At 38.8% G+C, this 25,238-nt stretch overlaps 1 protein-coding gene and 1 long non-coding RNA gene across 4 annotated transcripts in view; one reads left to right on the top strand and one right to left on the bottom strand.

The window, feature by feature from the left end:
- Positions 1-25,238, bottom strand: part of cnnm2b (cyclin and CBS domain divalent metal cation transport mediator 2b) — a 44,300-nt gene that overhangs the window by 3,717 nt on the left and 15,345 nt on the right. The window contains exons 2-7 of one of the 3 annotated variants that reach the window (XM_051907312.1): positions 15,748-15,891; positions 11,062-11,199; positions 7,793-7,962; positions 7,379-7,472; positions 4,962-5,012; positions 3,326-3,504 (exon numbers count right to left, since the gene is read on the bottom strand). In XM_051907312.1, coding sequence (XP_051763272.1) covers positions 3,326-3,504; positions 4,962-5,012; positions 7,379-7,472; positions 7,793-7,962; positions 11,062-11,199; positions 15,748-15,891 — 776 coding nt within the window. The other 2 variants (XM_051908911.1, XM_051908107.1) reach the window with 2 other exon arrangements.
- On the top strand, positions 7,921-24,529 carry LOC127523463 (uncharacterized). The gene is made up of 4 exons (XR_007932912.1): positions 7,921-8,061; positions 11,790-15,136; positions 15,770-15,880; positions 23,595-24,529. It is a non-coding gene; the product is annotated as an uncharacterized LOC127523463 (long non-coding RNA).

Below are 25,238 nucleotides of genomic sequence, written 5' to 3'. Positions count from 1 at the left end.
AACTACTCTATATAACAAGAGGAGGCCTAGCAGTGCTCTGTCTGAGCCCATGGGACGAAGGCTTCGGGACGAAGGCCTCAGCACTCTGTCCTGCACCTGTCAAAGAGGCAACATAGAGCCAGCAGCTTGACACAATATTGGATGGAACTCAGAGGAGTGCAGGCCTCTAACAGAACGACTCTCTATAGCGAGAGGAGGCCTAATATCACTTCGGTTTAAGTGCAGTAGCCAAGGAGGCTCACAGAGAGCCTGACAACTTGGCACCACAACTAGCCTTCCTCAGAGGGAAAAGAGGGGGCATATGTCCTGCCAATTAGGAGTGATGCAGTATTAAAAAGATCTAAATGGCAGGATATGATGCCTCAAACTATGAAAAATAGTATGGAAGCATCAACTCATCTCTGTGCTCAGGCAAACCCTTCACATTATATCTTGACATTACTGTGATAAAAGGATAAAAGCGGGCTGAATATGGTTTCCCTTACGTTCTCTCTGCCTCAGCATGGAGATCAAAGAGAAAACAGAAGGCTCATAGGAGCCAGACATGTCAAGACAGAAATTACTCGTAAAGTCTGCCATGAATGATTTCCCTTCTCTCGTGCCACCAAACAAGAATTCAATCTGTTTGTGGAGCAGGCCATAATTTCCCACAACTCCTAAATTGATATAATAACGACTACTACACTTTTTCTGCCCCAAATCCTCAGAATTAGAAACAACACATTGAGCAGTAGCAATATTTGACCAACAAGAGGAGCCCGAAAAGTTCCTGTTTGACTCTTCCGTGCTCCGCCCACAACCCCCACGCTCAATCCCACCTCACCGCAGTAGCGGCCATGGGACCTGAACCGCAGAGTGCAGGCGCTCAACTCTTATCCCTTAAGAGAGAGTCAAGCCTGGGTGGAACCAATTACTGTGAACGCATTGCAAAAAGCATTTAACCTCAAGCACACTTGTTCAAACGTCAGACTTCCTTAAAAGAATCACTCTGAAAAGAATCATACGAGAACAGACACAAATGCATCGCTATGAGTGCCTTAAATTCCCTCAAGAGATGAACATGATCATGCAAACGCTAACTCTTGTAGTCAGTCTTGTAAATGCATCATACCTAGAGCATCCAACTTCTTCGAAAAGTCGACAGCATCCCACACAAATGCGTGTCCTGCATACCTCGAGAATAGGGACAGCGCAAAAGGATTGTGAGGATTTCTCCATTGAGAAATCCTCACAATACGCGCATTCAGCTCCCTCGAGAACTAAACGTGCGTGCTCCTCATTCATGCACAAAGTGCACCAGATGCACATGCTTTGTGAAAACGCTTGCCATATTTTCTTCATGATATTCACATTCACACATATGCAAACAAACAGATCCTGAAGACAAAATAAACTGATGACATCTAATACAGGTGCCCGTTTATACTCACGGTCGTAGTGACGACGGTAGTGACGTCACGGACTGTCGCCGGCCAAAGACACTGTCGCATTTAAACACGTGCTTCAGACACCGGTCATGCTGAAGGCATTTGCCAAAGTGTCCTACAGAGGACGCAGTGCGAGTTCCCATTCAAAAGGGAGCTGTCCATCTTCAGGTTGTGGTACACATGTCTTTGCTGATTTTTATAATGTAAATGTAATAATACATTTTATATTATCAGTAATATTTAAAGATGAACACTTACTGGACTAAAAACAACTTAGGTTTACTTGATTATCCATACATCATTTTTTTTTTTAAAAATCACGTTAAAATGTGAGATCAGCAGGTATGATGCATCAGGCTTTTGAGGAATGTTTATTTGTACATCTCTCAATCATCATTGTATTGCATTGCATTATATGTTTTGCCCCCCACAATAAAAACTACTTTGATCATAAAATTAAATATATCATCTTACTAAGGCATATTATTAGGAGATACTGAGTGACTACTGATATTTAAATACTTACATATATTTATATATTTATTTTATGTACTGTAAGTAGTCTGCTATACTGTTATAAAGATCTCATCGATTTACATTTAAAGCTATCTGAATCTTTTGTTTTTAAAATAAATATGCACCATATTGGCATCTCAATAAGATATTGGTGTTTTTTCCACCTTAAGTACACACACTTATATCATACTATGAGCCACAAAACCTGATGTATCAAATAAGATTTTATATGCGCACACAGAGGCGCGCAAACACATAACCGAGCTCTGTTTCGCGACTCCGTGCACTTGAACGGACACATACATACACAAAATTATCTCAAAATACACTATTTTGACAAGTATTCTTATATACAGAAATCAGATGTTTCATCATATTGGTTCCGTGCATTTGGTCGTGCATTCGTATATTGTTTCTGTGCATTTAATGGCAGCAGCCTAAAAATAAAATAACTGCAATGTCATTAATTGTCAAACAACAAAACATATTTAACAATGATTAATCTATATTTAATTTATACAGTGAGCACTGTAATTACAATTATATTTAGATTGCATTTCTGTACCTGAATACTACTGCTAGACCTAACTGTAACTGTTCTATAGTGTTTATCTCTGTTTTAATTTGTGCATTCTTATTTTTACTGTCTGGTCACTTGTTTTTAATAATGTTTATTAGTTTTTGCTGTGCTATCATAGTACTTAAAGTGTTCAAGTAATAAATGGGAAACAAAGTTTCATTTGTCTCAAAACCCCCATTTTTATTTGTATTTTATTTATTTATTTATTCTTTTTTTGCTGATCTGAAAAATGATATGATCCGTGACTCGAAAACCATACTACGATCGAAACCGCGAGTTTTGCTATTCATTGTACCACTAACAAAAAGCCTTTAACATCCATGGAACCTTTCCATTGCATTTAGGCTTTGGGGAGCCCAAAATGGTTCTTCTATGGAATTGCTGTGAAAACCTCTTTTTTTCTAACCTTTACTTTAAAGAGAGCTCATTCCATTATTTTAAAGAGAGCTCATTTCATCAGAGCCCATGTTAATGCCCACCAAGTCAGAGCTCATGTCTCCATCTGCCATAGACACTAAACCAGTGACCACGCATGTCACAGACCCCTACTTAATGCCCAAGTTCACATCTGTCCCAGAGCCAACACCTAAATCCACATCTGCCATTAAACCACAGCCAAAGTTTGTAATTGAGCAACAGTCTATGTTAGCCACCGATCCATGGCCACAGTCTAACACTGAACTAAAGCCATTAGGCCACAGTTTAGACCACAGTCTGAACCCCAAGCCCCGCAATGGGCATCACAATTGCACCAAAAATGTGCAATGGTTGTTTTCTGAAGAATTTTATTGATTCTGTTTACCTTAATGTACTGGATGTCTGACACAGCTCTGACAGAATAGTCTGGCACATAGATCTGCAGGAAGGCATTGAGCTGGTTGTTACTGCTGCCCAGTGATGGTGTAATGGCTTCAATCCGCTCGCTACGATTTAACGAGTCAGAATGGTTCAGTCCAAATGACCGAGGTGGGGATTTGTTTTCTGCAGAGGAAAAAGGAAAGCATTGTGACTTCAGTAATCAAGAAAAAAACAAACACATAAAATCAAGGGCATGATAGGGAGGGGAACACAATGTAAAACTTGTCAGCCTTGCTCATGAATATTAATTATCTGACATAATGTTTGATTAGCCTGATGTAGCAAGAATGGCTCAACCAATGACATGAGTTAGGGGCTTTTTTATTCTGAATTACACACTTTACAATTCAGTTAACACTTAATTACACTAGCATTTTTTTTAATAATTGATATGAGTAAATGAAAAATTTAATAAAATACTTTTACTCAGCAAGCATGCATTAAATTGATCAAAAGTGACTGAGAATTTTAAAGATTTTTTTTTTGTGCACCAAATCATCATATTAGAATGATTTCTAAAGTATCATGTGACACTGAAAACTAGAGTAATGGCTGCTGAAAATTCAGCTTTGACATCACAGGAAAACCAACAACAATTATTTCACAATATTAATATTTTTACTCTATATTTGATAAAATAAATGCAGCCTTGGTGAGCATAAGAAACTTCTTTCAAAAACCTTACTGACGCAAAGTATTGAACAGTAGTGTATGTTTGTAGATGTTTATGGCTTTTTAGCACACTGAACCCTTTAGTTACTAGACCCTCAAATCCAACTTTATAGAGACAATAAGTAGCACATGGTATATTATTATTTTATAATAGCTTGTAACAGCTTTTTAGAACTCAACAATTGCATTGCTAGTTATGAAGGGAGTGTTTCATGTATGTAAAAGGGTTGCCGCTGGCAAGAGTATGATAAAAAGCCTAAGAGCTTTCAAAGTGAAGACTGGCTTGTTTTTAATTAAACACAGCTTATGTTTTCCACTTCATAAAGAAGGGGAATTTACAAGTGCACACACACTAACATTCACTTTACTCACACACAAAATACTTGCTAACAGACATTCAAATATGCACACTTCCACACTCTAGCACATACATTTATCCTTCTTTTTTTTCCGCTCCTACAAAAACACACATACACACGTATACACACACACACACACCGGTTTCCACAGTGGGGTGTGTTAATGCCACAATTTGGTTGGAATGTATGTAATCCGTGTTTGGATGTGTGAGTGGAGTGGGGGAGCCACCGCGTCTTTAGTTCAAGGCTCCAATGCTGGCCTGAAGGGGCCCAACTCTGAACCCTACATGCTGGTAGTCAGCATGAGGTATGTGAGAACCGGGAACGGTATGTGTGTGCATGTGTGTGTGGGTGACTATGTACAGAGGTGTCTGTGTGTGTGCGTATGGCCCTGCTGTCATTCTTTACTCCAGGAGGCCTGTGAAGTAGAAATGTGTGGGAGGGATTCTGTGGGTTTCCTGTAACATACGGTATGATTTACAGTGAGTAACAGACAGACTAATGTCTGACCTTTTCATTGTTTGATTAGTCATTTTGGTTTAACTATACCTGGAGATCCAGCAACAGACTCAGCCCTACTGACCACAAAGGTACGAGGAACTGCAGAGAAGTATAAAGAATAGGAGGAAGAGAAAAGCAAATCTATAAGGTAACTGAAAGGAAGAAATGAAGGGAACAGAACTGAAGAGCTCTAGGAGTAAAGAAATCACTAAATAGCACTTTTTGTAATCCACATTATAAAATATTCTCTGTTACCCCCATAACAAAGTTCTTTTGGTATTACTGTAGGCCCATGTTCTCACCACCAGAGGTCACCTATGTTCTGTGATTGTCCCCTGACTAGTGACACAGGGTTAAAATTTGGCAGAATATTCAATCCCTATCAATTTCTGATGGATCTAAATATGTTCAAAATGATTTGACAATACCCTAAAGTCGGTGGATGTTTCCCCCCAAAGACTTATATACTTTTATGTTCAGTTGGATCAATAAAATGTGCAATCTATGAAGTAGAAGAATGGTTTATTATGATTAGTAATAATAAATATAATAACAACAATAATTCCATTCATCCACCCATTTTACAAACCGCTTGTTTTATGCAGGATTGTGGTAATAACAATAATAATAAATGTTATTATTTTTGAACATTAGTGTCTTTTACTATTTATATGATAGCTGCACAAATACTGTATGTCTACTGTGGAATAAATGATATAGCAGAATCTCGATTGTTTCACAGATTTCTTCTGAGCACAAAACAAATGACAGTCTTAAAATCTCTTTCCATTCTTATTGTCACATGACCTCTGGAACGAAAGCTTCTGTGATATGGTGTTATTTTCTGACAGTGTCTGAAGCACATTCTGCATACAATAATGCCTGTCTGGAATCAGTGCATCGTAGTACCAAATCATAGTACAGTGAAAACAGTATGTCAAAAGTGCCAGAATGAGGCTCCTCTTCCTGTGGATCTTCAAAGTATGTATCTGTGCATACTTTTTGGGCTAATACTGCCCACAACTGCTCGCACTATTGCAGGGTATGTGGGTGTATCATGTGGTATAGATGGAATTTTGCATTGCAGTATTATTTTTTAAAACCACCATAAAACCTCTAATGTAAAGTATATAATTTTCTAAAATATTTAGGCCTACATTTAAGATTTATGTATTTAAATTGCATATAAAATATCCATCTCTTTGGATTACACAGTTTTAACATTATGTGATTTAACATTAATGTGATGTATATTTGTCAGTCATACTTGAATGAAACAGGCAAGAAACAAGTAAAATTTATGCACTCAAATCATGGTATAGTTTATTATTAGCTATTTGAATCTATTTGATTTTATTTGAATGATCATATTTTCAAAAAGCATTTATTCAAATTGCTTAGAATAAGCACAAATCTGTTCATTGTGGGGAAAAAAAAACAAAAAACAATTACATTTATTCAGTTAAAAAGTATAAATATGTTTAAAATATGTCTAGCTGTGAAACAAGTAATATTCAGTTAATTAAATGCAGGGTTGATTAAATGCAGGGTTGACAGGGTTGACGGCTGTCTTTTTTTGCTCACCAGCCACTGTGGCTAGTGGTTTTTCCAAAGTTACTAGCTACTCAGCATTTTCACTGGCCACAATTTTGCTGTTGGGAAATTACATTTTATATGATTAAAGTTGACTTTGGTCATTATACTTGATTTAGTTAGATTTAAAACACTTTCAATCTTTCAGATGCAGATTGACCACCCAAATCAAAACTATATGGTATATCAGCTGGTATGTACGGGTGGGCAAGGGGTGGGTAGTATGACCATAATATGAGAAATTTTATAATTTTATATTATTTTTGTTAGGCTATATAAAAAGAATAAGCAAATTAGCAAATTACAAATAGGCCTACAATAGTAAATTAAATGAACTTTTTTTTTTTGATACAGTAGGTTTATTTAACATTTAACATCTTTTGTTGTTTGATTAACATTAATGACAGACAGGTATTTAATTGGGCTGCTGTATGCATGGACGTAATATACTGACACATCCATTTTTTATCCACCTGTTTACGTCCACTTAAGCCATAACCGACGTATTCACGTGAGATACTCCACACGATGGACATTTTGACATCAGTATGTGCGTGTATTTAACCATTCAGGCGCAAGGAGAACAGATCACGCGCGCGACAGAGAGAGAGCGCTTCTGTTGTGTGTCATTCAGCGCGATTCCCACCTATCCCGCCTTACTATTACTATTTTATGTATGACTGACAAATATGCATCTGTTTAAGTTTATTAGTTTGTTAAAAATGTGTAATCCAAAAATTTTTTTTATCCACCATTTTTTAATGTAATTCAAATACATAAATCTTAAATACCAGTAAGTACCAGCGCACATAGTATATATGCTACTTTTGTAGAAATATGCAAATGAATGACTTTTATTTATTTGTATTTACCTGGAGAAGTGGTGAGAGCCATGATCCCATACGAGGAGAAAGCTCCAGCTTCAAACTTCATTCCCTCCTTCCCTGCCTCCACTTCCACCTTCCCCTTAGAGAACAGATCACATTGAAGTCCAGACTTTCAATACAGCTAAGAATTGTTTTTAAACAACTTCAAGTAGATACTTTTACTACTAATGGAGCTTTTTTTTTTTTTTTTTGCAAAAGAACGCTTTCAGTAATTTCTTTAGAAGCACGGCTGTCTTTCACAATACACTAAACTAAACATTCTTCTTTCACGTAGGTACCTTAGTTCTTTCATACTGGGCGTGTTAAATACTTGCGAAAATCCCAGCTTGTTCTAGGCTAATAACCTCAATCCTTACTCTCTATGCCCTCCACGGCCCTGGACCAAGCAACCAAGCTGACCTGCAGAATGAGGATGAAATAGTCCACAGGCTTGTTGCGGTGGAAAAGGTAATGCTCGATGGCCTTCTTATTCTTCTCATTATATTTGACCTCCTGGATGACGTTGGGGTGCTTGAGGAGACGCAGAAGGATCTTCTCAGACATCTGGCTGGGACTGAATGGCTCAACTTCTGTAAAACAAAAGAAGACATGACATCATCTTCCTGTTCCTATGGGTTTTTTCGCAATTGAAATTGTTACCCCAGAGCCATTCTAAACCATGGTCAAAGGTAATGTTGCATTTTCAGGTTTCAAAACTTCACAAGGTATATTAGTAAACCCTGGGTTAACGATGCTCTAACATTTTTTTAGACAAATACAGCTTATGGCAGGTAAACACTCTGTTTTAATAACTGCTTATCTGTCTGTGACACTGTTCTGACTGTTTTAAGTCTTCTAAAACATACAGAAGCAAAAATAAATTTTCATTTCTGGTAACACCGTCAGCTATCAACATTTGTATTGTTCTCTCAAAAGCTGATACTAAACACAGAGCATGATAAGCACTGTTGTGTCTACTCTGATGGTTGTCTGTTGCTAAATAACTTACTGTAACATTGTTCTGTTTACAGTATCTGTGTCACCTGGCAGCTGGTCACTCCTTGACCAGGGAACGCTAATAGTATTGTATTTGCTAATCAATGATTAGCGTAAGCCACAAGGGGAAAGTTCTTACCAAATCCTGGAATTAGGTTTAAAGGGGAATACCACTCTGAATGTTTGGCATGCCCTTTTTGTCTCTATTATACACAAACACCCTTGGGACTATTTAACAGCAGCTTGATGGATAGTAATGCAAGGGGAAATGACTTGCAGGAGGTTGAGCCAAATGCCTGAAGAGTTTTGCAAGAATGCAAGAATCAGCAATTATACATCAAGGCTGCATTTATTTGATCAAATATTATGGCAAAACTTTTTTAAATAACTGTTTTCTATTTTAATATATTTTAAAAAGTAATTTATTCCTGTAATTTTCAGCATAATTACTCCAGTCTTCAGTGTCACACAATCCTTCAGAAATGCTGATTTGCTGCTTAAAGGGTTAGTTCACCCAAAAATGAAAATAATGTCATTTATTACTCACCCACATGTCGTTCTACACCCGTAAGACCTTCGTTCATCTTCGGAACACAAATTAATATATTTTTATTAAATCCGTTGGCTCAGTGAGGCCTGCATTCACAGGCAGTGGTACTTTCTCTCTCAAGATCCATAAAGGTACTAAAAACATATTTAAAACAGTTCATGTGAGTACAGTGGTTCTACCTTAATATTACAAAGCGACGAGAATACTTTTTGTGTGCCAAAATAACGACTTTTCAACAATATAGTGATGGGCTGATTTCAAAACACTGCTTCAGAGCTTTGCAAATCGAATCAGTGATTCGGATCTCCTATCAAACGGCTAAACTGCTGAAATCACGTGACTTTGGCGCTCCGAATCACTGATTCGATTCTTAAAGCTCCGAAGCAGTGTTTTGAAATCGGCCCATCACTATATTGTTGAATATAGTCGTTATTTTTTTTTTTTTTTTTGGCGAACAAAAAGTATTCTCGTCGCTTTATAATATTAAGGTAGAACTACTGAACTCACATGAACTGTTTTAAATATGTTTTTAGTACCTTTATGGATCTTGAGAGAGGAAGTACCATTGCTGTGAATGCAGGCCTCACTGAGCCAACGGATTTCAGCAAAAATATCTTAATTTGTGTTCCGAAGATGAACGAAGGTCTTACGGGTGTAGAACGACATGAGGGTGAGTAATAAATGACATTATTTTCATTTTTGGGTGAACTAACCCTTTAAGAAACATTTCTTATTATGATCACTGTTGAAAAGAAACATGCTGCTTATTAATTTTGTGGAAATCATGACATATTGATTCTTTGATTAATACAAAGTTGAAAAGAACAGCATTTATTTGAAATGGAAGTCTGTTACATAAGAAATGTCTTTAACATCATTTTTTTAATCAATTTAAGGCATCCTTGCTGAACAAAAGTAACATTTTCTTTAAAAAAAAAAAATAAAGATTACAGTTACACCATGAAACATGGTGGTAGTTAGAGTGTCAGAGATGATCTCTGCTGTGAAAATAAATAACAACAACATGTTTTTAATTCCTTCTTTCAACTGTTTGTTGGCTTTTTCCAGGGCTTGGAGATAATTCTTTTTATACACTAATCAAACAGGCCACCACTCTCTAAACATTGCCCAAACCTTAGTATACAAACAACATCAACTTCATGACTTCCACCAAAAACTGCTGAGATTTACTTGTACAAGAATGTTTCTTTAGATGTTGGTTACGGTAAAAGTGACAGAAAAACTTTTTACAATGTTACAAAATATTGTAATATATATATATATGTTCTTTTCTTTTAAAAGAATCCTGAATAAATGTACCATGGTTTCCACATAAATATTAAGCAGAACAACCACATTCAACATTAATAATAATAAGAAATATTTCTTAAACACCAAATCAGCATATTAGAATGATTTCTGAAGCATTGTGTAACACTGAAGACTGGAGCAACGGCAGCTTAAAATCAGCTTTGCCATCAGAGAAATAAATTACATTTTAAAATATTTTAATTTGTAATAATATTTCAAAATATTGCTGTTTTACTGCATATCTGGTCAAATAAATGCAGCTTTGGTGAGTCTAAGAGAAAAAATCTTACCGACCCCAAACTTTTTGAACGGCACTATATGTTAAACAGAATATATCGCATTCGTAGTGGCTCCTGCAGTTCCTGCTTGTGGCAAAGCATCGCTGATGTTTATCTCACCTTATTTAATATGATATTTCATGTTTAATCAAATTGCTTACCACAGCCTGGCTATAAAAAAAAATATATAACAGCAACAAAAACGTTAACGATAGCAAAGATCCTACTTGGGCTTCTACACCAAATCTTCTTCCTTTCTTGGAGAAACACACTTTATAAAACAAAAAAAGTAAGAAACAAAAAGTAAGAAAGAGTGTAAAAAGATGTGCCGTCTTTAAGGTTTTTGCAGTGCTCGAACTTTTATACAACACAAACAAGGTGCTTCTTTTTAAATACAAACCTTAGAATGCAAACCCCTAAAAAAAAACATCAACATCATGGCACTACTTTCACCAAAAACCAGAGGCAAAGCTCCTCCTCTGTGTGAGTGCCCTAACCATACTACAGTCACAGGACACACTGGGGTAAATCAAGCAGCAATGCAGTACACTTGCCTGTTGCTAGGAAACGCAGAGTAGCCAGTAGAAGCTGAGGTGATATTTTAACCTTCATTTCATTGTCCATGTGCTTGAAAGCCGAGAAATCCTGCTTCCTCTCTCGATGGGTGATTTTCTTTTTTGTTTTGTTGTCAGCTGTTGGAAAAAATGGGATAAGAGTGGAAGAAAGTTTTTTAAATTAAATTCTTGAATGGTGTGTAAAACATCTTGCCTCATATGCTTGTAAAATTTTTTACAATGGTACCTAAAAAGGTTTTTGGGTAACACTTTACAGCAAGGTTCCATTTGTTAACATTAGTTAACCACATTGGTTGACATGAACAAACAAAGAAGAATATTCTAAAGCATTTAATCATATTTAATGTTCATTTCAACATTTACTAATTTTATAATCATGCTTCCAGCACTGCCTGTGTTAAGGTGTACTTTGTGATATCCAATTTATAAAATATGATGAACGTGTGCGGAGAGGCCCAGTCTGCACATCTTCCATAGATATTCCTTTAAATTAGGCCCACGAAACAGCCATTCCCCCCTGTAGAATGGGCTCTCAGGTTTCCTGGTAATAGCTGACCCTTTACTGAATATGCCAACTTAATAGCTTCTACTATCCAATGAGAGAGTTGTTGTTTTTGTAGTGCTTGCCTCTTCTTTGATGTTTGCAAAACACAAAAAAGAGATTGTCTAAGAATGTCTAATTGTCTAAAACTTTGTGTCCTATCCAGATATATCCACAATCCTCCCCTGGATTTTCCTCCCCTGGGGATTCTGACAGAGGAGGGTGAAAGGCTTGAACCTCTACTTCCATGAATGAATAGCCCGGCTTGATCAACTTGAGTATAAATGCTGGATTTGGGTGCAAGATGAACCTGCATGTAATTCTCCAACCCACTTTATAGAGGTCAGAGCAAGCAAAGCTGTCTTGTATGAGACAACTTTCATATCTGCTTCCTCTAAGGGTTCAAATGGGGCTTCCCTGAGTGCATCCAGGACCAAGGACAGATCCCCTGCTGGTAACATGGGTCTGAGAACTGGTCTCAGGTGGCGCACACCCTTCATAAATCTAATTATGATAGCATACTGTTTCACCATTAAATCCCATGTGACATGATGAAATGGCCGCCAGGTACACTTTGATTATATAGAATGCCTTCCCTTCATCTAGTATCTCCTGAAGGAAGGTAAGAATGCCAGGTACTGAGGAAAGGAATGGTATATTTTGTCTTTCCTGACACCGTGTCTCAAATTTTCTGGTGGATTGCACTCTAGCACTCTGGATGGTAAAAAGCCTAGAGCATTAAGGTTAGACCTCTCACAGGCCAGACCCCGAGATTCCACCTCTGTGGATGTGAATGAAAAATCCTCCCTCATACTAGGGAGGGAAAGTCTCTGGCCTGAGGAAGGTACCACAGACCTGAATACAGCAGTTGAACTATCTCCGCTGTCCATGGCCTCCCATTCACTCCAAAGCAAACAAATCCACATCTGCCTGGCCATATTTGTCCAATATCCCCTGACCACCTTTGGGTGGAGCCTCCATTCCCCTAGGTGATGATTCCCCTGATATTTACTAGGCCTGGAACTTGTGTCGTGAGGGACAGCAAGTGTTTCCTGTTCCATAGCAGCACTCTCCTTGCCAGGGCATGCAGACTTCTCGACCGGATGCCTCCCTGCCTATTTATTCCCTGTCTTGCCAAATGAGCAGAGCCTTGAGACAGTGGCCTGAGACCTCCTTGTGCAGATATCTGGAGGGATATAATTTCAGAGAAGCGGTCCATCTCTCATGAACAACAGCCCCAAAGGCACTACGGCTATGACTGAAGCCATGAGTCCCAGTCATCTCAGACACAGTCAAAAAGAGACTGTCTTCCCTAGGCGAAACTGATTCACACAGTTCCATAAACTCCCCCTTTTCTGCTCTGAGAGGGTTGCCCAGTAAGTTATTGAGTTCAGGTTCAAAATCCAGAAATACCACTGATTGTGCTGGGGTTACAAGCTCGTCTTCTGGATCACTACAAACCCCAGAGAATTTAAATGTATTAATACTGCTCTTGTATGCAACTCCGCCATCTCCCTTGATCTGGCACAGATTAACCAGTCATTGAGATATGCTAATATCCTTATGCCCTGCTGGCTCTATGGTGTCAATGCCACTTTCACACATTTTGTGAAAATGCTGGGTGCTAGAGAAAGGCTAAACGGTAGAACCCTGAACCCATATGTCGTGCCTTTGAACACAAACCTCTGTGCTGGGGATGGATCTGGATGTGAAAATATGCATCCTTTAGATCAATTAAGGTGAACCAGTCTGCCCTCTGTATAGAATGATATGTTTTTTTTATGCATCAGCATTCTGAACTTGTAATTCCTCAGGTATTACCTGAGGAATTACCTGAGTGCCTCCCACTTTCTTTGGAACAAGAAAATACTGACTGAAGAACCCCTTCTTTGATTCCTCTGCCGGTATCACCTGAATTGCTTTATTGCTAAATTTATTTCCTACCTCAAAATGTTTGCATTCTCTCCCTTTACTTTTGACTGTCTTATCCCTGAGAAACAAGTTTTTTTTCCTTTTTCTTTTTGCCACTTGAGCGAAGGACTTTCATTGCCAGGAGGAAGGGTGTTTATCCTGGTCATATGGAATTTCCCCCCGTGAGGATGTATTTCCCCTCCTCAGGCCCTGCCAAAATGCTTGTCCTCCTGCAGCTTCCACATGTGAGATTCGTCACAGTGTGGATCTCCATCCACACCTCAGTCACGTCTTTTCACTAAGACAAGGCCCCTGACATCTCCATCTCTAACTCGGCGCTGTAAACCAAAAGAAAAGTGATTGCACTGATAGCGCGCTCCCATCTGAGCAAAAGATTTATAAATCTTCTCAAAAATCAATGATGAGAATCGATCAGATCTTTGAGGCAGCTTAAGGGCGATGGTGGATAATCTGAACACTGTCTCTGGATGACAGTCATATTTCCCAGTATTTCATTAGATCATCTATGCAATTCTGCATAGGTGGAAGTGACTGATGAATTGTCGAGGTGGTAGGAAGTAAGAATTTCCTATCTGTTGAGGTGGTAGGAAGTAGGATTTTCCCATCTAGCCTTAAGCATTTTGCATCTGCGAGAGCCGACAGCCAGTCAATGCCCAACTGGTTCGCCACCTAATTGTAAGCCTCATGCAGAGTTACACACCCTGCTGCCGTCTGCTGGTCATCTACCCCTGTAAGTAACCTGGGGACTCCATTTGGGGAACAAATGGATCTTACTCGTCCTCCTCCTCGCCCTCATCTGACAAATATTCCGAGGCAGCAATGGAAAGGGAATCATTGTGAAGTGAAGTGACGTGAAGGCCAAGTATGGTAACCCATACTCGGTATTTGTCCTCTGCACTCACATTATGGGCAGTGAGTAGTGAACACACACAGACACACACACACACTGCAAGTCATAGACACACATCTGGAGCAGTGGGCAGCCATTTGCTGCGGCGCCCGGGAAGTGATTGGGGGTTAGGTGCCTTGCTCAAGGGCACCACAGTCATGGGTATTGAGGGTCGAAGAGTGCACTGTTCATTCACTCCCCCACCTACATTTTTCCTGCCGGTATCGAGAATCGAATCCGCAACCTTTGGGTTACAAGTCTGACTCTCTAACCATCAGGCCATGACTGCATCTGGTAGGACCTTTGGGAATGGTTCAATTTACATCACGAAAGCGACCGGTTCCCCAAGCACGTCGGAAGGAGTAAGCTACCAAAATCGTCATCGAGATTGCATAGGAGATTGCTTTTTTTGTTTCGGGGGATGCTGCCATGCTGTCTCCCCCCTGTAAGGAATCATGACACATGTCCTGTACAAACACCGCTCTCCTGCGCAGTGCTCCATTTGAAAGTTTGCTGCACTGCTTACAGGAGATTGGTGTCTGTAATGATGCTTGGGCATGCTCTGGGCCCAGACATGCCGGGCATACCACATGCAGATTCCTAGCTGCAATAGCGAATCCACACCCCCCAGGACAAGTGCGAGAAGGTGCTCTGGACTTGTTAGACTCCATAGAAGAAGCCATGCTCAACTGGTAAGTTAACTTTTTGTCTATTATATATGTTTGTTTAAACGTTTCACTACACTTCTTGTTTTATTTGGCCTGACGCCCTATGACAAGTGGTAGCTTGTCTTTTGGACAGTTTAGTCTTGCCAAACTAACACTAAGGGTTCGTAGCTTGGATGCAGCGAGAGAAGAGATGTAGGATGCCATTTTGGGCCAGCGCTGCTGTTTATATGGGGTGGGACATCCTGGGAGCACTGGCCTGATAAGCGTGATTGCATAGGGCTTCACGGATGGCCAGGCAAGAGGTGTTTCCCATAGTGAGATGTTGAACGAGTTAACTAAAAGAGAACTAATGTTAACTAATGAAACCTTATTGTAAAGTGTTACCGTAAAAGGTAAACGAGTTTTGTAATGTCAAGCTATTGAAATTGAACTACATAAAACTGTTCTAAACTAAAAGTACTAAATGGGGAAAATGCAACATATTTTAACAAGCTAGTATTGTATAACTATTTCATAACACATAAGATATAGGACAAAATCCACATTTCTCTATGACACTGTCATTTTACAATGTACTATTTAAACTGCTCTTTGTAAAAACACATGCAAAAGTACATGACATTCATGGCACATACTATATAAGTCTGTCTCATCCAGGATTTCAGACTTGATGATTTCTTCAATGACATCCTCCAGGGTGATAATGCCAAGAACTTCGTAGAATGGGTCACCTTCACCTTCGTTGTTAACCCGCTGGACTATTGCCAGGTGAGATTTACCTAGAAAATAATAGGTCGATTAAGACACACATTTTAAAACAGTTTAAGCTGTTTGCATTTAAAGGAATATTCAATACTGTATCAAAATGTAATCAAGCTTAAAGTTATAGTTCACTCAAAAATGAAAATTCTGCCATAATTTACACTCTTTACACTCATGTCTTTTCAAAACTATATGACTATTTTCTATTTAGATTACAAAATAAGATATTTTAAATAATCTTCCAACAGTTTTTGTCCATCGAAAGTCAATGGGGTCCAAAAAACACTGACTTTTATTGCCTTTCAAAATTCTGAAGAACAGGTTTGAAATGATATGAGAGCGTTTAAATAATGTAATAATTTTCATTTCTGACCACGCACATATCCTACAATATGTAACTGCTGTTGGCAGCCTGATAATGGTATTAGCATCAAAATGTTTGGCATTGGCAACATTTTTTTGTGGTTTCTAGACCAAATCTTAACAAATTATCCAACATATACACTGTACCTTTACAACCAACACTCTAGAGTATCTCAGAGTGTCTCTGGCATGAAGTGACACATACTCTTTCTCTACTAAGTTCAAAAGTCTGACCCTGTTTCCCAAAACACTGAAGTGTTTTGTCTTTGATATTGAAGGTCTAGAGGTCTAGAGTAACTGGGTTCATTCTCAAAATATTGTGTATTGTGTCTTTGAACAAAATTAGTCCAGTCTTGGTAAGATATCTCCACTGAAGTGGACAAACATGTCATAAACATTGTGCTCTCTAAAAAAAAAAAAAAAAAAAAAAAAACTTTTAAAGAAAGATTGAATGAGCTCCTGCTCCTGATAATTGGTGTTTATTTCAACTAAATAAATCTGAAACCTTGTAAAAAGGACAAGGGTGAACCTTTCAAGTTTCTCATGAAGCTTTAATACATATCTCAAAGACAAAAGAGAAAACCTATTTTTGTGTATACTGTCAAGAAAAACACCAAACAAATTCTTTGCCTTTTCTCAGCTTGTGAACTTTTAGAAGGAATTTTCCAGAGGGCCAGGCTAATATTAGCCCTGAAATGAAGTTTCCATTCCACTTGGGCAATATTCTCACCAAAGCGACTGCTGGGTGATCTGATCTGTCTCAGAGCTGGTCGTTTATATGCAGATGGCCATTTGCTAAAATACTAGGAAGCCTGGGACGCACTTGTGGCAAACCCCATGACAACACACAAACAATGATTGGCTATAAATCTCTGCTTAAGGAGTGTGGCCTTAACTTGAGTGTGTGTACCTTCTTTTCCTTATTTTGCCACTGCAATGACATCAATGAACCTACAGCATGTAGCTTGATTCACTAAACATCCAGGAATACGTTGGAACTAGTGTACCTTATGTTTGCAATCTTATGTTTTATTTTTTATATCACCAAATTTTGGAGTTAATGAAAATATTAAAAAATAACTGAACTGTCTTATTATCTCATGTAATTTAATTATAAAATTTAAGTCATTTCATTCTAATTTTATTAATACTCAAAGGTCAGTTATACTGATGACCTGATCTGGAATTCTTGTCCAACCCCATCTGCATAACTAAATCTAATTTATGGTCAGATAAACCTAGTCAGTTAAATGGCTAAACATCAAAAGGAACACTTACTCTGTTTGAGTTACACTAGCTCTAAAGGGTGATTATGTGATATGTGACAATGAAGTAACTTGATGGCAAAGGTTACAAGTGTTACCACAGCAAACAACTCCACAAGATAGTATTTAAATAATATCAGTCAATCCTTTGTATGCAAGTGGAAACGAATCACCCTTAAAGAGAGGACGTAAGGGCAAGGGTCAAGGGGTAGCAGAAGTCACAAGACTAAATAAATAAGTGCTCAAGCATTAAATCTCAGCACAAAAAGAATGGTTTATTCAGGCCACAGTGGAAAAAAAACATGTTTACTTTATGTATTTTCCTTCATAGTTTCCCTGGAGTACACCATATCTCACCCCTTCAAGGAAACAAGGATATTAGCTTCTCCTCTGTTCTCTGCGGGGATTATTTCTATCCCAAGGTAGAGGAAAAAAAGAAAAGATTACAATTTTGTTTCATTATTTGTGGAGTCAGAGCTTGAAAAAAAAAAAAGAAAACTCACTGGATTGAAGCTATACTGCTGTAAAAAAGAAAAAAGTGTGTTTTATAATTCTGAGGGTAAATATGCTTTTTTTAATAAAATCACTGCAGTGATTTCTAATAACTATCTGTTTGAATAATGGACGATGGAGAAAACTGATGATATTTGCAATTTAATCGGATGCCATTAGTGGTACAAATATATACACAGCAGTTTTAATGTTGCTTTGACGCTTTTTATATTGTACATTATTGAGCAAAAATTTGTGAGCAAATAAGTCTATTACAGTGTAGCAATGAATGAAGCACTGCTCACAAAACAAGTGAGCAAACCAAACCTAACAAGTGGAATCTAATGCGAAATGTTAATTGAGAAATATTTCGCCCTCACACGAAATTCCTAATAGTGTGAATTCCTATTAAAATTGGATTTTACCCCTGAGAATTTGCCGAACAATGGTAAATGTGATCACACTTTAATTCTTTACTCACATATTCAGAAAAACTGAAAACATAGAGAAGTTAAACAAGACATGTACAGTACAAAAGCTAGCCTAATCTTGTTTGAAGGGTTAATACATGACATTTATTGTGAAATCCAGAAATCAATAATTTTTTTTTTCAAATTAATATTTTATGATTGAGAGTTTATATAGCGTAAATGCAATTTCATTCCTCATAATTGTGACTTTATATCTTATAGTGCAACTTATTTAAAGTTTATCTCATAATTACAAGTTTTGTTTCTTACTCTGGGTGCTTTGTATACAGCGATGGACAGTATTTAAGTAAACTGTATCTGTACAATGATTTCTTCAGTTTGAAATTACGATGAACAATATGTTTTATGAAATGTAGGGGAGTAAAAAGTATGATATTATGCTTTGGAATGTAGTGAAGAAAAAATATAAGTTTCCCAAAATAAAAATTCCCAAATCATAATATTGTATGTTGTACTCCACTAGATTTCATAAAAACGTCTTAGGGTTACAATTGTTCCCTGAGAAGGAAACGGGACGCTGTGTCAGTTGCTGACACTCTGGGGACATTTCCTCGCAGAACCAAAACCACTGGCCTCCGCAGTGCGATGATGTCACACAGAGCATCCGAGCATATAAATAAGAGCAGAGCTAACAGACATAGTCTCAGCTAAGTCCATAGCACCACACCCATCAGCCGAGCCAGGCGAAGTTGAAATATGGAGTTGCTCGCAGCAACTCTACATACATTTCCAGACCTGAGCACAAGCCTAGGAGAGCAGCGTACTGAAGAGAGCATGCAAACAAAGAATTCTCAACTTCCAGACTAATGGTCTGGGGAGGTAACAGAAAATGGGTAGCTGACCGCGACTCAAACCATTCCAACTGTCAAGGCCTGCTCCAACCTTCAAGTAGTCTGTTAGGATTGGGGCCAATCTGTATATAAGGAGCATAATCCTGCTAAACTACCAGCGATTGACAGCTTGGAAGGATGACAAGCGAGAGAGTGGAAGTCCAAATCTATCTAAACTACCGAGCTCTACTCATGCCAGTCTCTGCCAGTTGATAAACTGTGGAGGGCACAGATTTTACCTGTCAAGCTCAACCTAAGGCAGATATCTCTTGCTATTCCTTGCTTAAAAACCAGGCAGAAAGGATGGGGAAGGTGAGAAAATAAACTGAACCACCAGGAATCTCCACCCTACTTGAACACCCAGTTTATGAACTGGGGAGAGTGACAGATTCCATCTATCAAGCTCAACATAGGGAGGATCAGCCTTAACCAAGTATAATGGGAAGAAATTGGGCCACCCGGGAGCACAATTATATTTCAACTTCTAGAGAATAAAAGGAAGGGCAACCAAGGAAGGGCAACCAAGGAAGGGCAACAAGTCCATCTGCCAAGCTCAACCTCACAGCCAAATTCTGGAGTGCAGCCTTGATTAAAAACCTCAGTCGAAAAAAAATGGGGAAGGTGGCATATGAAAAATAGTTTTTGGTTTATCCTAGTTTCAACTGTCAACTCTACCACCCATTCTACTGAAGAGTCTACCAGGCTGTACCTTGCAGATCTGAAAAGGAGCATAACCTTACTTTAACTGGAGAAGGCAACACATTAGGGAGTGGGACACTTCACAACTCAACCACATCAACCTTCATCCATACAGCTTTACTTTTTTTTAGTCTAGCTCTACCCATTAGGAAAGGAGCATAAGTCGTAACAGAGGGCAACCGATGAGAGAGCTGGACACATTTTTTCAGAAGTAGTCCACTTAATACTCATCATAAAGTAAGCTCCTGATATGCATAAAAGTGAAGAATGAAGCAACCAGGAAGGAAAAGAGGGGTGAGAGCTCAGGACTGATTTCGGCTTCCTCCCAGAGCGGCAACTCTTCTCCCTACTCTTCAGAGGAGGGGCTCGAAAAGCCAAGCTCACCTTCTGCTCCTCACTCCAAGAACTCATTCAAGAAGGAACAGAGGACTTCGGAAGAGCCTGGACCCGGTGAGGTATACATTTTTTGAAGGCAGTCGCTCTCGCCTCCCTGAACTTCTATACCACCGTATCAACAGCAGTGCCGAAAAGCATGGAAGGTGAGACTAGGGCATCAAGTAGGATGCTCTTTTCACTCTCCTTAATCTAAGCTACAAATGCCTCTACGTCACCACCATTGCTGCCATGGATAGGCCAATGGAGCGGGCCGTCTCTTTAGTGGTGCAGAGGGCCAGGTCTGTGGCTATGTGTAATTCATTGACTGCCTTAGGGGATAGAGCCTCACCTTAGAACAGGTATTTGAGTAGGTCAGCCAGGTATGCCTGGGCAGGGCACCACAGGGCACCACAAGCCTGACCTGTCACCGCATATGACTTATAAACCAGACTAGATGTTATCTGGCATGGCTTGGATGGCAGAATGGGAGCATTCAATGTCAAAGATGTCCCCAGGCAAAAAATTCTCTTCTGCCAAATTCTCTACAACCAGAGGCATTCATCCATAACCCTGCTCACACATGCCTTCGATATTTGTGAAACTCAAACTCAAAAGGAATTAAAGCTGCAAGCAGCGATGAAACACAAGGGCTCACCGCCACCCGTTGAAATGTGTTTCTGGGAGTGAATTAAAGTGTAAAGCATACAATTTCCTGTTGCCAGCAGGTGGTGTTATGACTAACTGAATATTGGCATATAGATGTCTTTATGCCAGGACTCTTATCACACATGTGAAGTTTGGGGCAGATCGGACATTGTATGCCTGAGTTACAACAGCTTCCTCTTTCATGGCGAAACATCAGACTTTGTCAGGCCGCCACGGACATGCCCTCCAACGAAAACTCAAGATCTTTGCAATTTAACATGGCTAAAGCCTTAAGATTAGACTGACCATATTTGATGTGGTTCTGTTTGAATCTCTATGAGGACTTAATCACAGTGTAAAACATGTCATTTCCTGTTGCTGGCAAGTGGCGCTATGACTGTAACTGAATATTGGCATGTAGATGTCTTCAGGCCAGGACTCTAATAAAACATATGAAATTTGGGGCTGATCCAACATTGTATACCCGAGTTACAACAACTTCCTGTTTCATGGCGAAACATCGAACTTTGTCAGGCCGCCACGGCACCCTTCAGCAAAAACTCTAGATCTTCGCAATTTAACGTCTCAAAGGCCTTTAGATTAGACTGACCAAATATGATGTTGATCTGATTAAAGCTCTAGGATGAGTTCGTTAAAGTACAACGTCTGGAAATGGCAAGAACTGCACAAATTTTGCAAAGGTAATTAAAAATATCTGACTTCCTGTTGGTTTTCAGATTTCACTCCATGAGACTTTTTTGTAGGTATTGGGCTGTTACATGTGTGTACCGAATTTCATACCTGTACGTGAAACGTAGGGTCAGGGGCACTTCGTTGAAATTTTGTAGGTGGCACTATCGAGCCATTTTGCCACACCTAATTCTGAAACCCATATCAGATGTAAATTTTCACTAGTTCTGACGCATCTGCAAAGTTTCATGAGTTTTCGAGCATGTTTAGGCCCTCAAAAATGCTAACATTTCGGAGAAGAAGAATAATTGGCCGAGCAATTACAAAAGGGTCCTCACACCATCGGTGCTCGGGCCCTGACTATGCAAGCAGCGTAACGGTGCTTATACGAACCCACCACCTCAGTGTGCAGGTCCGGAAGAAAGGGAAGGCTCACTGGGGCTGGAGACTTATGACCTGGCAGATATCTTTTATCTAAGCAGAAACAGACAATCTTGCCAATTCAAACTCAGTCGGAACGTGGCGCGAGTCATAAGCTCCAATAGCTCATCGTATGGAGGACTTTGATAGGAGAGGAGAGTATCAGACTTAGATATAATGTCTGTTACTGACTCCATATCTAGTTCCTCGGAACCAGAAGCAAGCAAACTGCTCTCCACTACACAGGCTTCCGGGCCAGATACGAGAGCCGCGGAGCCTGCTAGAGAAGCTAGACCCCTTCAAGCTCCTCTGCTAGCTCCATCAGAGATCCCCACGATTGCAGCTGCCGTGCTGCCTTAGCAGACGCACGACCAGAACTGCGAGGTGCAGAGGCTTGACTCCCATCACTTGTGAAGAGAGCCAAACGGGAGTGGAGCTAAACGCATGTGCTCCACTCCTACACACCTGACACACAACTTGTGTGCATTGTCCAATGTAATATAACATTGTCATTGTAGGCTATTCAAGTCAAGTCAAGCCACCTTTATTTATATAGCGCTTTTAACAATGCAGATTGTGTCAAAGCAGCTTTACAGTGATAACTGGTATATAATTTTGGCTGCACAGCAGCTCTTAAAGAAAACGGTGTCATTATCCTTCTTAAGCAAATTCAGTATTGATTCATTCCGATGTAACAATCAATAGTTATTAATTTAGTTAATTTATCTATATCAGCACTGGAGTAAACAGTGATGTCATCATCCAGCTCAGTTCAGTTCGCATACAATGGTGTCAATGCAGGCAAATTAAAACATTGTTGAATATCAAATGTCAAGGCTATTGTAGGTAAAATAGCACAAATGAATGCCCATGCATCTTCCCGGCTGCTCTAGCAATGTCAAATGATATAAAACTGGTATGTTTGCATAGAGTTCCTCTTTAAATGTTATTGTGATGTCTGTACATGTGAATTTTTATACTATCTGTTGACACATATTTATATAAATTTTGTTTTTCCTCATTTTTTTAAATACTGGTATATTATTTCGTTAACACTTTAGTATAGCTGTGCTCACCGCCACCCGTTGGCCTCAGGAAAACAGTGAACAGCGGGCGACATACATTTAGGCGAGTAAATACAGGAGAATTATGGCAAAGTCATTTCAAAGTGTCACACTTCCTGCTGCCAGCAGGTGGGTCTTTGACTGTAACTTAATATTGGCATGTAGATGTTTTCAGGCCAGGATTATTATCAAACATGTGAATTTTGGGGCAAATCAGACATTGTATGCCTAAGTTACAACAACTTCCTGTTTTGTGGTGTTAATCGCAAACATTAGCACTTAGCCAAGTTTTGCATGATTTAATGTTTCTGACATGTTTGGCATATTAAAAAGTGTTTTAGGGAGTGAATTACAATGTAAAGCATGCCATTTCCTGTTGCCAGCAGGTGGCGCTATGACTAACTGAATATTGCCATACAGACGTATTCAGGCCAGGACTCTTATCACACTTGTGAAGTTTGGGGCAGATCGGACATTGTATGCCTGAGTTACAACAGCTTCCTCTTTCATGGCGAAACATCAGACTTTGTCAGGCTGCCACGGACACGCCCTTCAACGAAAACTCAAGATCTTTGCAATTTAACATCGCTAAGGCCTTAAGATTAGACTGATCATATATGATGTGGTTCTGGTTAAATGGCTATGAGGAGTTAATCACAGTGTAAAACATGTCATTTCCTGTTGACCGCAGGTACTTATTAATAGTTAGTAAGTTTGTGGTTAAGTTTAGGTATTTGATAGGATTAAGGATGTAGAATATTGTCATGCAGAATAAGGCATTAATATGGGCTTATTAAGTACTAATAAACAGCCAATATTCTAATAATATGCATGCTAATAAGCAACTAGCTAAATGACCCTAAAATAAAGTATTACCATTATTTCACTTGTTTGCACACTTCAATTAATAACAACTGATATTTTAGTATGACAATGTTCAATGTTTTGATTGTGTTAAATGAGTTTTGGCAATGAAATAAAATGTTTGCTTATTTGTAGATCAATACATATTAAATGTCTGTAGAAATCTTTCCTATTAGTGCTGACTAATGACTAGTGCTGGCTAAAATAAATAACAAACATGGTTCATCAATCAGTACTTTTTACTTTTAATACATAAGTACTTTTACTCAAGTAAAATTAAAAATGAGTAATTATACTTTTAGTAATATTTTTGTTACAGATGTACTTTAACTCAAGTACCAGATACTTTTTCAACCACTGTTTGTGTGTGTGTGTGTGTGTGTGTGTGTGTGTGTGTAAACCATGCATGTGAGTAACCAGTTGCGACTGCAACAAGCTACACTGATTGATTGATTGATTGATTGATTCATTCATTCATTCATTCATCCATCCATTCTTTCTGTCATATCCCATTGGGAGGCCACATGCACAAACCCACTGTAAAATCTCACAGGCTCAAATTACCACTCCTCATAACCGTACATTAAGCATCAAATAAACAAATTCAAAAATAATATTATTGCATCAATATTAACCAATACAGGTAAAAAGATAAATGCAATGTAATGCTAAATTCACTTTCATTTGGTCCCATTTGTTTAAATTCATCACCATCACAATCTTCAGCACTATCACCAGCAACGTCATCTTCATCCTTATTAAGACACGTATATTGTATATCATTTAGTAGGGATAATAGCTAAGCAGTAATTTGTGGATGTGAGATGGCCCCACAACCCTGCATGAGAACGTCTACTGCTCCCCCCCAGCTCTTCTGAGACTCATTGTGTGCTCTTTTCCACCATTTCCAGTTTAAGTCTTGGAATGCAGTTTGTCATATTTTTCCATAGCGTAATTCCCACCATAAATAGTCACGTAAGGCAACAAGGCCACTGTCTCAGACAGACAGTGATCAGCCTTCTCAGAAAATATTTTAGTTCTGACAACTACTGGGACACTGGAAATGAGCGGTGGGATATCACAGATTAAGTGATGTATTTCATAAGAGGACTTTCTGAGAAAATCATTACATTGTTATCCAAATGCTTGACCCTAAATTTCATTTG

Source organism: Ctenopharyngodon idella, chromosome 1, assembly GCF_019924925.1.
Source record: "Ctenopharyngodon idella isolate HZGC_01 chromosome 1, HZGC01, whole genome shotgun sequence".
In the NCBI taxonomy this organism is placed as follows: Eukaryota; Metazoa; Chordata; class Actinopteri; order Cypriniformes; family Xenocyprididae; genus Ctenopharyngodon; species Ctenopharyngodon idella.
This window is presented reverse-complemented; position numbering and strand designations above follow the sequence as displayed.